This window comes from Centroberyx gerrardi, chromosome 3, assembly GCF_048128805.1.
Source record: "Centroberyx gerrardi isolate f3 chromosome 3, fCenGer3.hap1.cur.20231027, whole genome shotgun sequence".
Classification (NCBI taxonomy): Eukaryota; Metazoa; Chordata; class Actinopteri; order Beryciformes; family Berycidae; genus Centroberyx; species Centroberyx gerrardi.
Genome location: NC_135999.1, coordinates 15,111,371 through 15,127,841, shown reverse-complemented (window position 1 = coordinate 15,127,841; position 16,471 = coordinate 15,111,371). Strand labels below are relative to the sequence as shown.

At 42.2% G+C, this 16,471-nt stretch overlaps 1 protein-coding gene across 1 annotated transcript; it reads right to left on the bottom strand.

Moving 5' to 3' along the window:
- Window positions 1–11,996: 11,996 nt before the first annotated feature.
- On the bottom strand, window positions 11,997–15,155 carry msmo1 (methylsterol monooxygenase 1). The gene is made up of 5 exons (XM_071916233.2): window positions 14,866–15,155; window positions 14,608–14,756; window positions 13,985–14,111; window positions 13,550–13,704; window positions 11,997–12,839 (listed from the first exon to the last, which is right to left on the bottom strand). Exons 1-5 carry the CDS (start codon window positions 15,118–15,120, stop codon window positions 12,662–12,664), a joined length of 864 nt encoding a protein of 287 aa, XP_071772334.1. The 5' UTR covers window positions 15,121–15,155; the 3' UTR covers window positions 11,997–12,661.
- Window positions 15,156–16,471: the final 1,316 nt, after the last annotated feature.

Sequence of the window (16,471 nt, the reverse complement as noted above, 5' to 3'; positions counted from 1 at the left end):
CCAGCACCTACTGTATTACACAATGTATGACATCATTTTGTTGTGTTATTAATAAATTGACTTGAAATTAACTGGAACTAGAAAGGGTCATCTTTTACGACAACGTAAACGACAGCAGTAGTGTCTGCAGCTGTTGTGAGTGCTAAAAGATGTTTTTTGAGATGTTAACATATAGATGTAGAGCTCTCTAGAGCTCTGACTCTAGCTTGGTCCCTGGATCCTGGTGCTCTGGTCACTCTGCATCCATTTAATAATCCTTCATGGGGCGTCTGGATGAGCTGGAACTCCACCTGAAAGACAAGCTTGGAAACAAGTAAGTCAAAGTTTAATACAACGTTAAGGAGATGAATGATCTGTAAATGGAGAGTGCTGGACAACGCCGGGCCCAGTTCCACAGTGCAGAGAAGCAGCTGGACTTCTTCGTCTTCTTCATCTTACAGCAGGGAAAAAAGAAAAATAGGATGTAAGCGTAAAATAAAATAGAAAATAAACAATAACAAGAGTCTAACTAGGCTACAAAATAAAGTGCACAAACAAAGTAAAGCCTGATTACTTTTCTCTCTGGTTGAAGGTGTGTAAAAATAAATACAACTTACAATACAATACAAACATACCCCATAGGCAATGAAAAATGTGTTTTGTTGGCAGTTGTTTTACTTTAGTAATCAACTGGCACAGTGGCACTTCAGCTGCAACAGCAGAAGGAGGGAGAAAATGCGCACTAGGCATGTATAATTAATTTATTCGTTATTGTATAATTTACAGGTGTGCAAAAACAACGAGTTGGGATTATACATCTGATGAGTTCAACAGTGAGTGAAAATAGAAACAACAATATTAATCTGTACATGCCAAACACTAACATATAATAATAAACATGTCACTTCCAGCATCAAGTGAAAGTAAATAAATAACAAACATAATGAAGGAAGAGGACAGAGTACAAAGATGAGATTTTGTTGTTCTGTAAATCCTAATAAAATGCTTTTATTTTTTAAAGACAAAATCTACTAACTTCCGGTATAGCACTGTCTCCTTCTCGCGAGCTTGACGCAGCTCTCTCTCTCTCTCTCTCTCTCTCTCTCTCTCTCTCTCTCTCTCTCTCTCTCTCTCTCTCTCTCTCTCTCTCTCTCTCTCTCTCTCCTCTGCTTGCATCCACAGTGCGCAGCATGGGCCTGTAGGGGCGTGTCGGTGCAGAGGAGATGGAGGGAACACATACGCTCTATCGCAAAATCATCCATTTCTCTATCAACCCCCCTCAGAGTCTATACTGAGAGAATGAATACATTTACAGAGCTAATTTACTCTACCAAGATTGTTTTATCTTGCGGAAATCTTGGGAGAATAATAACGTTTTTGGAGAATAATAAAGCACCAAAGTGAAAATAAAGAATATATTTTAGAAGGAATCTGTAGTTGAAAATGCAAATTTCCCCAAAAAAAGTCCTTTTCACAGCATTCATAGCCATATGGGCTTATGCCAGATAACATATAGCCTAGGGCTGCAAAAATAAAGATGCAATCACACGCCTATCAGGAAACAGGCTACCAAGCACTATAATATAGCCTAATATAATCTTTTTTTCTTTTGTCTTTTTTTTTTTTAAATCTATTTTACATCTGAAGTTTCAGTCACATTGTAGCCTATGTAGCCTAATGATTCTAATTATTGTTGTTTATTGATGAATCCCCATTAGCTGCCAGCTTATCTATCTATCTATCTATCTATCTATCTATCTATCTATCTATCTATCGTTAACAAAGCATAAAAAGAACATAGGCCTAGCGATTTTTTTACTCTGCAATGATAAAACTGAACTATGGAATATTTTCTGGACAAAATGCGTGTGATTGTGTGACTGTGCAGCATGAAAAGATATTGAACAAACAAAACAAGAGTAAAATATTATAGTTAGACAGGTCAGTGAGTTAGGTCTTAGTTAGACAGTCGTTTGGTTAGACAGGTCAGTCAGACAGGAGGTCAGTTAGACAGATGATTTGTTAGGCAGGCAGTTAGACAGCTCAGTCAGTTAGACAGGCTCATATGTCAGTGCACCAGATAATAACACTGCCATGCTCCAGACTAGTAGCTTTGCTTCCCCTTGTGGATAAAAGCAGTATTACCTCAGACAGGCTGTGGGAAGCTGCTGGTGTGTGGACTATGGGAGCAGGCAGGTTGTAGGTCAGAACAGCATCCCTTGCATGCAGTAGGCTATGTAACGGCCTGAGGAGGCACAGTCACATTACTCAGCCCTGAAGTCACTGTTAGCTCCAACTCTCACCACAAAGTGACAAAAGAATTAAGGAATCACCATTTATTTTGAAAAAACATACGGAATAAAAATAATAATATAGAGCGAGAAGAACACACAATTACATGTAAAATCAGAAAAAAGAAAGAAAAATCTTGAAAGAAAAATCATTTCAGGTAGGGAACTAGTTGGTTTCAAGTTGAACTGGTATAAGCCATTCAGTGGCATGACTGCTACATTGATATATATATTTTTAATTAAGTAATAAAGTTGAATAAATGTGTTAAAATAAAATCTTAACACATTGGATTAATGGCGGCTCCGTTGCCATGGTGACAGAGGGACCTGCCCATGGCGGCCCATGCAGCCACCGCTGAATTGTGACGCAAAGCGCATTTGTGACGCAAACCCCGAGTTTGGAGTTGAGGTACACTTTCATGCCGTTCATGCGTCACTTTCTACATGATTTTCACAGGTAAGTTTGATAGGATTTACTTTCAAGAACAAATCTGTCAGCAGGTAAAAACTGCTCCGTTTTACTTACTGTACATTATGATACCAACGTGTTAAACTGTTAAGATTACTGTAAACTGCACGGATATCTGCACAGAAGGATGCAGTGTGATTAGTAATCCCCTCATAGACCCAACTCAAAGTGAAATAGGTTATTTGATGAATATAATATAATATTCACCTGTAGAACATATTAGTCTTCAAATGTAGCCTTGTTGTATTGGAGTCTCAGCAGTAAATAGCCTGCTATGAGTCAATAAAATGTCTCTAGCTAATGCTTTCTGTATGTTAACTGCATGAAGTCTGGTTTGACACCTGGACTTGATCCTGTCAAACCCTTTCTGATTTGACTGCATTTTCTCAAATATAGTGATTTCTCTAGTACTTGCTATGTCTTGCAAGCTGTTTATGCCTTTGTGTGTGTGTGTGTGTGTGTGTGTGTGTGTGTGTGTTTTCCAGACCCAGAGACAGAAGATGGATAATTACCTGAAGCTAGCTCTGCTCGGTGAAGGCAGCTACGGCCAAGTTTACAAATGTCAACACAGGCAGTCAAAAGACATTGTGGCTATCAAGAAGTATCTACATTCGTCGGAACAAGTAGTGAGCTGGACTTTAGAGAGAGAAATCAAGCTGCTGGTGGTAAGGATTTCTTAAGATATGGCTCAGGACCCAAAAGTGTTTCTAATACTGATAAAACACATTTTTACAGATAGGTTTGTGTATTTGATTTATTATTCTGCTTTATTCTCATGTCACCCTGTTTTTGATTCATCTGCTGTCATGTTTTATCATGTTGTTGTTTGTAAGTGTAGAGTATATATTGAGTCCTATATTAGTGTAGAAATATGGTTTCATGTGTCACAGTGAGACCAAATGCTTTATTTGTATCCTGAGCTGAGAAAACCTAAACTGCTGTTCATCACTGACAGTTTTGAGGAGGATTAGGAAAGAGTCCAGGGTGACATCACCTTGTTGTCCACTTTTGAACCACACGGCTAAATTTATCCAAACTCAGCGATAGTTCATCATGAAGCCCCTTTGTTGTAGCTAGGAGTTTTGAAGTGCAGTGAATTGTTGCTAAAAGTTGAAACAGTATGTCGGTGATTCAACTTGAGTGTCTTACTGTTGAACAGCAATGCCGCCATGAGAACCTGGTGCGGATGCAGGATGTGTTCAAGCATGACGGCCACCTGCATGCAGTGTTTGAATTTGTCGACCGCTGCCTTGTGGAGGAGGTGGCGAGGGAGCCTCAAGGCCTGCAGAAGACAAGCATCAGGAAGCACACCTTCCAGATCCTGAGAGCTGTCGACTACCTGCATACCAACAATGTAAATATTACTGAAAAGAGCTGAACATTGCTTTGCTTTCATTACTGCTAAAGGTGTTGTTTTGTTGGTCCTCTCTCAAACTATTTTCTCCACCTCCAGATCGTTCACAGAGACATCAAGCCAGACAACATACTGGTCACAAGCTCAGGTGTGATCAAGCTGTGTGACTTTGGCTTCGCCCGCACGCTGCCGGAGACCAAAGTTCCTCTCAGCAGCCATGTGGTCACTCTGTGGTACAAAGCCCCAGAGCTGCTGGTGGGAGACAGGATGTACAGCAAGTGGGTATCTTCAAATCAAAACTCTTAGATGTACAGAGGCCTGTCAACATTATTTCTTTAGTTGTCGCTTTTCCAACATGATAAACCTAGATGCTAGATTTAGTCTTTGTGTTTGCACTGAAAAATAAGTATACATCAAAAAACACACAGTCAGTGTATGATTATGGATAATTAGTAACAATGTCAAGCAATTCATTCTAGTTTTTGACACAGAGACACTTGACTGAAAAGATTAGATTGGAAAAAAATATGGTAGTAACTCCAAATATCCCTATACATGTAATTGATTTATTTGCTCTCATATTCTCAGAGCCTGTTGGCTGGTTTCACAGCCAACCAGGATGTAGTGTATGCACTTTAGTGTATTCCTATCTGGGTTCTTAAGGTGTTTCTCTGTCTGCTCTCTCCCCTCTCCTTCAGACCTGTGGATGTGTGGGCCATCGGCTGTACCATCCTGATCATGGCCAGATGTGGCGTGTTCCTGTATGGAGACACAGAGATCGATCAGCTGCATCAGATTGTCAGGAAAGTGGGTAAGTAGTCCTCCGCCTCAGGAGTGTGTGCATGGAAACATGCAGATGTATGGGTAGGTGCGTGTGTTCATCAGTGGTGGGAAATGGACTTGGACAATAAAGATCACCGACGTTGGTAAAATAACAGCAGTAGATAACTTTATTATCCCCCAGTACAGCGGCAGACTATGCTCTGTGATCATACCTTTAAACTGAAGAAGAAGCGCAAAATCATTTGAAAAATAGGTCTGCTCACCAGCTTCATCACACTGCTATCAATAGGCCAACATGCCTGCTAGGATTTTGTTATTGTGAGAATGTAGGTGGCAAAGAGACAAAAATGCCCATCACCATGTAATCTTATGTATATGTACCTACTGTATATCTCAAGTGGTAAGTCGTCTATGGTGCTCAACTAATGATGAGGAAAGGTGTTTTCTCTGACTTTCTGTTCTTCTGCTGCAACGATGTGCAAATCAAATAAACAGTCCACTATCCTGGAGTTAAGGGTCGTGGTTCACTTTCAATATGACATTATGTGTCAGAGAAGTGTTCAGTTTATATGATCATTGTTGGGTTTTTCTTTCTTGTCATGCCAGGACCGCTGACCCCTGGCCAAATGCAGATGTTTTCGGATAACCCCAGCTATACTTCATTCAGCCTGCCTGAGGTGGAGCTGCCCAAAGACCTCAGGAGGAAGTACGGCCTGCACGACCCCCTGTTGGCTGACCTGGTGGAAGTAAGTGTGCTCTCTTCTGCACAACTGGGCAGCCACTGATCACACAGTGTGGTCCTATAACTATTACATTTATCTTTAGATTTGAGTTTCAGTAGAACATGGTCTAGATGCTGTTTTCATTGGCTTTTCTACCATGCATAGAAATAAACACTGCTGTACATTGTCTAACCTCAGGATTATTAATGTCTGTCTTTTACCATGGGTTCTCCTTGTAGGTTATTATTAAAGTTATTTCATTACAGAATCTTGTGTTAGGGTTACAAACTAACTTTTTCTGGTGCTGCGTAATGCATCTGTCTCTGTGAGTTGTATCTTTCTTATTTTAAACAATGTGAAGAAGAGTTAAAAGAGTCATGCTGTTTTTCAGTCAAGTCTCCAGATGGATCCTGCGAACAGGCCAAGCTGCTCTGGGATGATGAACCATGAATATTTCACCGGAGACGGGTTCCCTGAAATGTGAGTAGGCTGTGACATGGGGCTCTGTGGGCACGGAGGGGGAGGAGAGAGTTACTGTTACAGTTACTGTTGGTGTTTGAGTGTTTGAGTTGAGTTTTTGGAGAGACATCCTGAACTGAAGGATGTATCACTGTATTATCACTGTGTCTCACAGCTGATGGACCTTCACTACTAATGCTGCTGTTTAGTGTTGTCATAGACAAGACATGGTGCAAACACCAAGTTAACTGGTGGCTCAACTGTGTGCACCAATCTTGACTTTCATATCCTTTCCTTTAAACCTTTAGTCAGTCAGATGTGTCAGCTGTAACTGGTAACTAGCCTCAGCAAAAACAAAACAACAACAGTCTGGCCAAGATGTAAAACACTACATATAATATTTGGGGAAATCCAGTGGGCCAGGTGTATAAAGATGGTTGCCTCCTGAAGTGACATCATTTGGTCCTCCAGGCCAATCCCACAATGCAAAGGGCACACATTGTTTCCAATCATTTCCACACAGCTAAGGGTGGATATCATCATTTGTACACTTTATACTATGAGACAAACCAGGAGCCAGCCATCTTTGTACATTAAGTGTTTTTCAGGCAATCTCGGAAAAATAAACAGAGTCATTTGAAACTGTAATGCAGCTCTGGTCCAGTACTATTTGCTTGCTGTTACCAGGGGTAAAGAGAAAGTGAAGGAGAAGACCATCTCCTTTCTTAAACTGGAACAAATGAGCCACTTTCTGTTCTGCTGTCTCCTGTATAGATTCATCCCAGAGATCCAGGAGATGGTCCAAAAGGATGTCGAGGCCCGCAGGATGTCACTGCATCAGACTCCTGAATATTTAGTGGTGGATGCCGTCAATCATACAGCCTCTTCCCGGCAGAGAGGAGAAAAACAGGTATCTGAAACGGTCGAGGACCCAGAATCCTCCCAGCTGGAACCTTATGGCTACCAGATTATCAATGTCATCTTCGACCACATGACAAAGAGGAGCCCCTCTGGCTGGGTGGTCTCAGAGAACAGCGTCCAGAACGCCACCGAGCTGACCAGTGACAAGGAACAGCTCTTGGTGGATACACCTGAGTCGGCACAAGACGACGTCAGGAAGCAGGATCCAAAAGTGAAGAGGCCGTCTCGGCACTTCTCCTCCGCCATGGTGCCTTCCTGCGTCCAGCCTGTGCTGGACCTCATCAACAACGCCATGACGGAGTTCTTCAGCACAGATGAGAGCAAGGTAGGTTGAAGAAATAGGGCTAGAGCCAACAGTTTTTGCTGTATATTCGGAAGGTCTTTTCAACATGGCACCAGAATCAGCTGGTGTAATAAATGATAAAGAGGCTGGCCTATAAAATCTGTCAAAATCTCATCACTCAACTTGCTGTGTCTTGCTTGTTTTGTTGTTGTTTTTATTGAAGGTGTGTGTGACCAACCAGGCCGATTTGGAGACCAACTCGCCCTCCGCTTTGGCCATACAACTGGTGGACAGCACCTTCATGGAATTGGCCAAGACAGCACAAGACGAGGGTTTTAACGCACCAGGCACTATGGTGGAGAAGTGCATATCTTTGGCCAACGTGCTGTCACTGTCAACAGTCCTGAGCCTGGAGCCTGAAGACAGCAACACCCAGGCAATCCTGAGCGTCAGGAAGGACATGGCCGCAGCTGTGACAAAGCAGCTGCACAGCTTTCTGTACCAGGAACAGAGAGAAAGAGGCGGCGCGGTGCCACCAGCGCCCAGCGACAGAGAGGCAGCGGCTGTGACATCATCACCCGCGGTCAAGGAAGAGCCAGCGGTGATGTCATCAGCTAGGCATGGCGCTCTGGACGCCACTGACCGGCCCGTGGAGGAACCTGCGGATCCTCTGGCTGACAGTGGTGAGAACTCTCGATGTTTGATAGATTTATATCAACAGTGTAGACTGACATCAAGTGAAAGGATTCTCACTGTGCACATTTACAAAATCACATGGAGAACATATTGATATAATGTATTTTTTTCTTTTGTCAGGAAATGAGGTGGAGCCTGTGGAGGAAAAGAAAAAGAAGAAGAAGAAGAAGGGAATCAAAGGTGCCTTCCGCAGAGCTATGAAGGCCATCAGGCGCTGCTTCACCTGCTGCTTCCCCCCAGCAAAGCACAGTGAAGAAATATAAAGACTCTCCGCCTGTCCACACAAACAGGCAACAATGGAGGTATGTTCACATTCAGTTGTCTGTCTTGGACCGAAACTTCAACCTTCCCCACCCACTCTGATTGATCAGAAATGTTATGAAAATTCTAATGATCGATAATGATAAGACAAATATTCAAATATGCTAAATAATTATTAATTATTTTTGTTTTTTTGCAATGTAGATGATCTTTTCCCGCTTCCACTTCCCCCCCCATCCCAGGTTTCAGGTAAGTATTAACCAACAAATCATGGCTGGCAAGCGTTTTTAGCTTGTCAACTTGTCACCGGTGGACAATTCCCAACACACACACACAGGTTTGGCCACCGGTACGTTATTGTTTGTTTGTTGGGTTGCCTGCTGGGGAGGAGGGAGGGAGGGAGATGAGGGGCGTATGCTGTGTGTGTGTGCAGATTATGCTGGAAGAAGACATCCATGGAGGGGTCCTGTTCCAGAGGAGACTACCAGGAGAATTCCACATGGACCGCTCTATCTGTGGGCCTGTGAGAGCGACAGAGAGAGAGAGAGAGAGAGAGAGGAGAGAGAGAGAGAGAGAGAGAGAGAGAGAGAGAGCCTAGGTGAGTGTGCCCGACACATAGTGCAGCTGGCTAATAATTCAGCATTGATTTGATTCAGCATTCTAGCTGGAGACACTGTAATTACATTAAGTCACAATAATACATTAAAAAAAAAACATATCTTAGATTTCATGCTTTATTTTACAACGATGCCAGCTTTCAGACACATAGAGTGGGAGCCAATTTTAGCTAGCAAATACAAGTGTAGTTGGGGCTAAAACCTAACTTTGTACATTTGTTGTGTAGGAGGACAGAGCCAAGGTGTGTCAGCAACAGGAGGAGAGCCCCCCTGTTGATATTAATTGCTTCACTCGTCCCACCCAGTGGTGAAGAAAACTTTCTGGTGCAAGGATGGCACCAATAGAAAGTGGGCACAGCAATTGTGTACTCAAGTTTGACGACAGTGCAACAGTTGAAAACGTACAGTATGAGCTGAAAAGCCTAGCTGTGCAGCGGAGCAGATTGAGAATGTGAGATGAGTAAAAGAGCAGAACAGTGGACAAAGGATCTGGAGCTGAAGAGGAGGAGAAGAACAGTGAATAGAAGCTGAGAAAGCTGCTCCGATAATAAGGTACACTATATTTTGGGTGTTCTTGGTTTACATGTCTTAGTAATTCCTACAATTATACTGTGTGACTTTATTACTCTGAGTATATTGTCTATTCAACCATCTCTACCTTACTGTAGAATGAACATAATGTGATGTGTCTAAGTTTCAGTTATGAATCATCAAGTGTGTCCTCTCTGTCTCTGTCTACAGGTTGCCTTCGCATGTTTGTCTTCATGGAAGAAGCGGGCCAATTCATCCACAGCCAGGCAGCCTTTTATGCCTGTGAGTACATTGTCTATTCAACCATCTCTACTTATTTCAAACATCTCTACTTAACGACTTACAATAGAGCAATAAAGAGAGGCCAGCGACTCGTAAATCGCCAGTAAGGATGGTTGGTGTCCGGCCGATTGTGGTGGGCTGGTCTTGACAAAAGTCCAGAGCCAATTTTTGATCCCAGTCCATCTCTGACTGTAGGGTGTAATGGCCATTACATCAGAGCAGTGATTCTTAAACTGCTGGTCAGGAGCCACATTATAGTATTTTTTAAGAGCCTGGCTCCAAAGTGGAGACTTGATTTACATCAACTGGGCTTCAAGCTTAAACCATATTAAGGGATAGTTGTAATTATTTTCCTCTAAGTCTAACATCTAACATTGGATAGGATAGAACAAAAACAAACATGGCGGATTTACTTTTCATTTGAGGCTGAATGACCTCAAATGAAAACTGTTTATTCTCACTGTCATGTGACCGACCCCAGCAGCGTCTTCTCCTACCTTAGCTTAGACAGCACATCAGGCTCAGTATGTCTCTCTGAGTGTGTGTGTCTGACTGCTTGTCTCTCCTCTCTTTCAGACCAACGCTGTGTTTCTACCTGCCGGTGGATTTGGGTGCTGCTCTAGTTCCTGTAGACGTCTCTGCCTCATTGCCATTGTCCACATTGCTGTCCATCTGGCCATTTGTCCCGGCACCTACTGTATCACACAATGTATGACATCATTTTGTTGTGTTATTAATAAATTGACTTGAAATTAACTGGAACTAGAAAGGGTCATCTTTTACGACAACGTAAACGACAGCAGTAGTGTCTGCAGCTGTTGTGAGTGCTAAAAGATGTTTTTTGAGATGTTAACATATAGATGTAGAGCTCTCTAGAGCTCTGACTCTAGCTTGGTCCCTGGATCCTGGTGCTCTGGTCACTCTGCATCCATTTAATAATCCTTCATGGGGCGTCTGGATGAGCTGGAACTCCACCTGAAAGACAAGCTTGGAAACAAATAAGTCAAAGTTTAATACAACGTTAAGGAGATGAATGATCTGTAAATGGAGAGTGCTGGACAACGCCGGGCCCAGTTCCACAGTGCAGAGAAGCAGCTGGACTTCTTCGTCTTCTTCATCTTACAGCAGGGGAAAAAGAAAAATAGGATGTAAGCGTAAAATAAAATAGAAAATAAACAATAACAAGAGTCTAACTAGGCTACAAAATAAAGTGCACAAACAAAGTAAAGCCTGATTACTTTTCTCTCTGGTTGAAGGTGTGTAAAAATAAATACAACTTACAATACAATACAAACATACCCCATAGGCAATGAAAAATGTGTTTTGTTGGCAGTTGTTTTACTTTAGTAATCAACTGGCACAGTGGCACTTCAGCTGCAACAGCAGAAGGAGGGAGAAAATGCGCACTAGGCATGTATAATTGTTGTTTTAATTAATTTATTAGTTATTGTATAACTTACAGGTGTGCAAAAACAACGAGTTGGGGTTATACATCTGATGAGTTCAACAGTGAGTGAAAATAGAAACATACAACAATATTAATCTGTACATGTCAAACACTAACATATAATAATAAACATGTCACTTCCAGCATCAAGTGAAAGTAAATAAATAACAAACATAATGAAAGAAGAGGACAGAGTACAAAGATGAGATTTTGTTGTTCTGTAAATCCTAATAAAATGCTTTTATTTTTTAAAGACAAAATCTACTAACTTCCGGTATAGCACTGTCTCCTTCTCGCAGGCTTGACGCAGCTCTCTCTCTCTCTCTCTCTCTCTCTCTCCTCTGCTTGCATCCACAGTGCGCAGCATGGGCCTGTAGGGGCGTGTCGGTGCAGAGGAGATGGAGGGAACACATACGTTCTATCGCAAAATCATCCATTTCTCTATCAACAACCCTCAGAGTCTATACTGAGAGAATGAATACATTTACAGAGCTAATTTACTCTACCAAGATTGTTTTATCTTGCCATATTCATGATGATCATGATGACATACAGGCTGTTACAGGCTGTGTCTCCGATTCTGCAGATTTAAAGTCTTGGATCCGCCTGGTATTTGAGGTGGTTACTGTCTGTGGTGCCCAGTGCTACCAAAGTGCCTTTGAGCCGGGCACTGAAGCCCCAGCTGCTCCAGAGGTGCAGCACTGTAGGCAATCCTGTTCTCTGACCTCTTACATATGTGTAGATGTGTGTGTGTCTTAGTGGAGTTTCTGACAAATAATGAAAGACAATATCCTCTTGATACAGTGCCACATGATGTCACGATCTGACATGTTTTGGGGATCATTACAGTTTCATGTTATCATCTTGTAACATAAATCCACAAAACACAACCAAACTCCTGTTTAACTTTGTTAAGATGTTTTTATTCTAATACGACAAAAGACACAACAAAACATTTTCAAGAAGGTTTTTTGTAAAATCAAAACGCCATTTACTCATGGTAATAGTCCTGAACAAAACGGGCTTGTACAACCCACCAGTGCCCCGTAACCCAATCCCCCTTCATCAAAACTTTACATCAAACAAGCCCGATTTAGTTTCAAATGTCTGCTTTGAGGTTAGACAGTTCCAGCCGGACTGCAACGACAACAGAATAAAAACTGTGTCATCCTGACTCATCTCAAATCAAGAGGAGAAGCTAAAGTGCTAAGACATTCAGAGGTAAACGGAACCATTTCACAAGAAAGTTATACGGTACAGCTTTTTTCTTCATTCACTGAAAAAGCGAAGCAACACATCAAAACAGGATGTTTACAGTTTTTATTCAGCCAGTAGCTGCTGATAGAAGCAGAGAAAATACTTCTTTTGTAAAAGGCACAGAAGACAGACTGAAATTCAAAATGCAGTCTGTTTCAGATTCAGACCACAACAGCGCTGATCCATTGAAAGTACAGTCCATAAGAGTGTGAGTTTGTGTGTGTGTGTGTGTGTGTGTGTGTGTGTTCTGAGTGAGAAGGGAAGCAGCACAGTTGGTGTGCTCACTGTGTATCCAGGTATGCGAGTGGTTTACTGCTCCTTCTTGATCATGTGCTTGTTGTACTGGCTGTCTGTCTTCAGCAGCTTGTCCCACCAGGTGAAGGTGGAGGCGTAGTTCCCGACAAAGTTCATGTGGTGGAAGTCGTGGAAACGGGTGCCGGCGTAGAACGGGATCAGGTGGAGCGGGTTCAGAGGGATGTCGTACCCACTGGGAGGGAGACAGAGAAAGAAGGGAACAATAGTTGGTCACTTTTCTATTCAAAAATCACTGACAGATACTCTGTACTTCAGAATCAGTAGGGTGATGACATAAAATGATCAACCTTGCAGCTGTGTACAGTGAAAGAGAGCGTAGTGAAGTACACAATCTTTCCAATCAAAACCAAAAAATGGATATATGTAATCCAAACAACTGAACAAATATAAAATAAGATAAGCTTACATAATAGCATAATAGCATAATAAGCTTACATTAAGACAAACAAGTTCAATGTTACCTAATATGATAATATCTGGTGTCCTCTGTGGCCCTCTAGTGGTCAATAAGGAGTAATGCTACTCAATGCAGTTTTGCATGTAACTGTGTGTAGTCTAACTTTTTATTATAAGCAGTAGTTGGCTACTGCTGCTCTATTTCTGTAACGATGTGAGCAAATGTTTGGAAAATTCTAATTTTCTTCTCTTGTCAGTAATCATAAGACATAAGGAATGGTCTAACAGACAGCTGTTTCTGAGACAAGACATTTATGTTACAATACACCCGTTCAGTTGTACTACTACTACTACTTCAGTTGTACTAGATGCATGATGGTTACCACTGTACCACAAGGAAGGAGAGGGACGCGAAGGACAAAATGACACAAAGAGAGTACATGCACACATAATGTATGCACAAGCCTTGCTGTGACTGTGTCCTACCTGTGGACGTCGATGGTCTCCAGCAGGCGGAAGGCCACCCAGGCCCACAGCAAGGAGACGTGGTTGCAGAAGATCATGATGCCGATGAAGAAGCCAGCGCCCAGAATAAGTGTCTCAGCAGGATGGGCGTACTCCGCCTGCATGCCAAACGGAGCCTGGGGAATAGTGGAGGGACTGTTATGTGTGTGGTGCATCATAATGTGTGTGTGCTCGCTTTCTCATGAGTGTGTATGCATGTCTGCCCGCAACGTCCTTACATGATCACAAGAGACCAGGCACATTTAAATAACACATCTCAGTGTATTTTGGTTCACAATGGAGAGGCACAGTGACTGAGTGTGTAAGCCTGTAAGCACATGGGAGTGTTTTCGAAACAATTACAATTTGTAAGTCTATGATATGGAAATTGTCTTTGCAGGTGTGTGCTTTACTCACAGTGAACTCATGGTGGACCTTGTGGATGTATTTATAGATCCTGCGGTGATGCAGCAGGCGATGCAGAAAGTAGTGCCAGGTATCCTCCACAACAGCACAGCCAAAGCACTGGGTCAGGAGGTACGGCCTGGGGGAGAGGAGAGGCAGAGGTGGATCATTAATATTTTCTCAAACAAAACGATGCAACCACACAGCCATGTAGCCAGGTTGTTTGTTGGGCTGACCAATGAGCTCTCCCCACTGACTCACTTGATTTACTGCTCCCATTGGAACTGCATGGAGAAATAGCAGCTCTTCTGACAAAAAGGCGTTTGTAGAGAAAACTAAAAATGTTTTTATGCAACTTTCTCAGTTGCTTACTAAAATTGTGACATTTTCACTTATCACTCTCATACTTAGCTTGGGCATGGATTGAACATTTAGACTGATACCATGACAAACAAATGCAAACATATTGCTATCTGCCTCATCGTTCTGACTGAGACATTGTTGCATTTTCCACCCTGTTTTTGACATCGTTGACAAATGAGTGTGTGAACTCGTTGCATAACTACAGTGTACTCTATATGTAGGGCACTTCCAGTATAATGTGTTTCCATGTGTATTTCTATTGTTCCACTGACCAGCGAGGCATGGAGTCCCAGTCGTAGGGGATGTTGAAGAACTCAGTGAAGTAGTACGTTCCACAGATCAAAGGCAGCTGGATGCAGAAATGGTTGAACAGCAGCATCTTGAAACACTTCCACTGTTTCTCCCAAGTCTCTGGCTTGTCCTGCAAGCACGCACACACGGCCATGCACAGAAAGAGGGATTATTCAGAGCAATTTTACTTCAGACTTTGAAATTGAAATCCTATCCAACAGCCAAACACACACACATACCTGTTGGATCTTGTATTTCTGCATAAAGGGCATGAACTGGAAGAGGAAACCGGGCAGGCAGAAGAAGAAGTAGATGAACTCATGGACGAAGAGGGAGCCCCAGGTGGCGATCTGGAACTTGGTGTAGTTGTCCATCATGTAGCCCCAGGCATGTTTCACTGAGGGCTGGAAGGGGTTTTCTGGCAACACTGCGTCTACATACTCCACTGCGAGGTAGGCAGAGCCCAAGATGTCTGCCGTGCCGTTCACCTCCATGATGGACGATGCTGGGTGAGTGCGGGTCCGGGGAGAAGACTGGAAATCAGAAAACTCACATGTAAAACTCGCAAACATGGAGCAGTGGAAAATATAGTGTGAAATTCACAGATGACTGTGCTCTTTATAGGTGCAGATGGACAATCTCCTCCTATTCTTAATCATGGTATTCTATTTTGAGTTTCTCTGGAAATTATAATACTACTACTACTACTGCTACTACTACTATGAATAATAACAATAATAATAATAATACTAAGAAGAAGAAGAAGAAGAAACAGTTAAAAAGTCCATAGTACACAAAAACAATAAAAACAATAAAAATGCCAGCAGTGGAATAAAATCAAGGCTACAGAAGAACATGACAGGCAAATACAAGAATAAAATATGTTAAAACAAATTATATAAAAGCAAATGATACATACATCCATTTAGTCATGTGAGAGGGACGTAAGGAATGGATTTAAATGCATTGTTCCACAAGAAATTCAACAAATAACCCACAGAAGTCCCACTCATTTTGCAATTATAATTTACACTCTGTACAAATTGTACTGTACAACTACACCAAAAAATTCATAAGCTTTAGTGTGCTACTGATGTACATGATCCTTTACTATTACTACCACATCGCCCCTTTAATGTCTGTTATTTGTGCTTTTGACACACTAAGCTACACTTCCTCACAACATTGCTGACTAATCAGATGGACTAGAGACAACAATAAATGCTATTTAAGAGCACGGAGAAGCTGAATAAACAGCACACCTCTGAAACCGATTCTACATTACATTATAATAAACCAGTCAGCAAGTATAGCTGCCAGCAATTCTCGCAAAAAGGAGACAATAACGTGCTAAAAGTTTTTGACTAGAGGGAGCTGAAACATCCTCTCCTTTTCTGTGTTTCTGTGGCAGGATATAGTCTTGTAGCATCCAAATCCGAATTAAGGTTTAATGCATCTCTAATTTCTGGAGACTGACAGTATAATTGGTGTGTTTTAGACTCTTTAGAATCTTTTAGATCAACACACAGGCCTAAATATCTCTTAAAGGACTTCACAATCGCGATCAAACATCTGACTTAGTTCCTTTCTCTTACATGCATAAACACACAGGCTAGATTTTGCGTTTGCAGCTGCAGCACATCAGTAAAATGCTCACTTAAACAATACTGATTAATTTGTACAATAAACGCTGAATCTCACCTTCGCGCAGTGTGTCCCGTCTACCTGAGCGAGAGGCGGCCGGCCGGGTGAAGTACAGTAATATTGGACAATCTGATTGGCCGAGGGGAGAGGAGACTGACGTCGCGGGGCAGAGCGGCCTCGCTGATTGGCCCGCTGTATGGA

Bases quoted from the DNA above. Each gene is read 5' to 3' on its own strand.
- msmo1 (XM_071916233.2), bottom strand. From the start codon at position 15,120: ATGGAGGTGAACGGCACGGCAGACATCTTGGGCTCTGCCTACCTCGCA. The intron at 14,112-14,607 runs GTCAGTGGAACA...CCTCTCCCCCAG, and splicing joins TGGGACTCCATGCCTCGCTG to GCCGTACCTCCTGACCCAGT. The intron at 12,840-13,549 runs GTAGGACACAGT...TCTCCCTCCCAG, and splicing joins GAGACCATCGACGTCCACAG to TGGGTACGACATCCCTCTGA.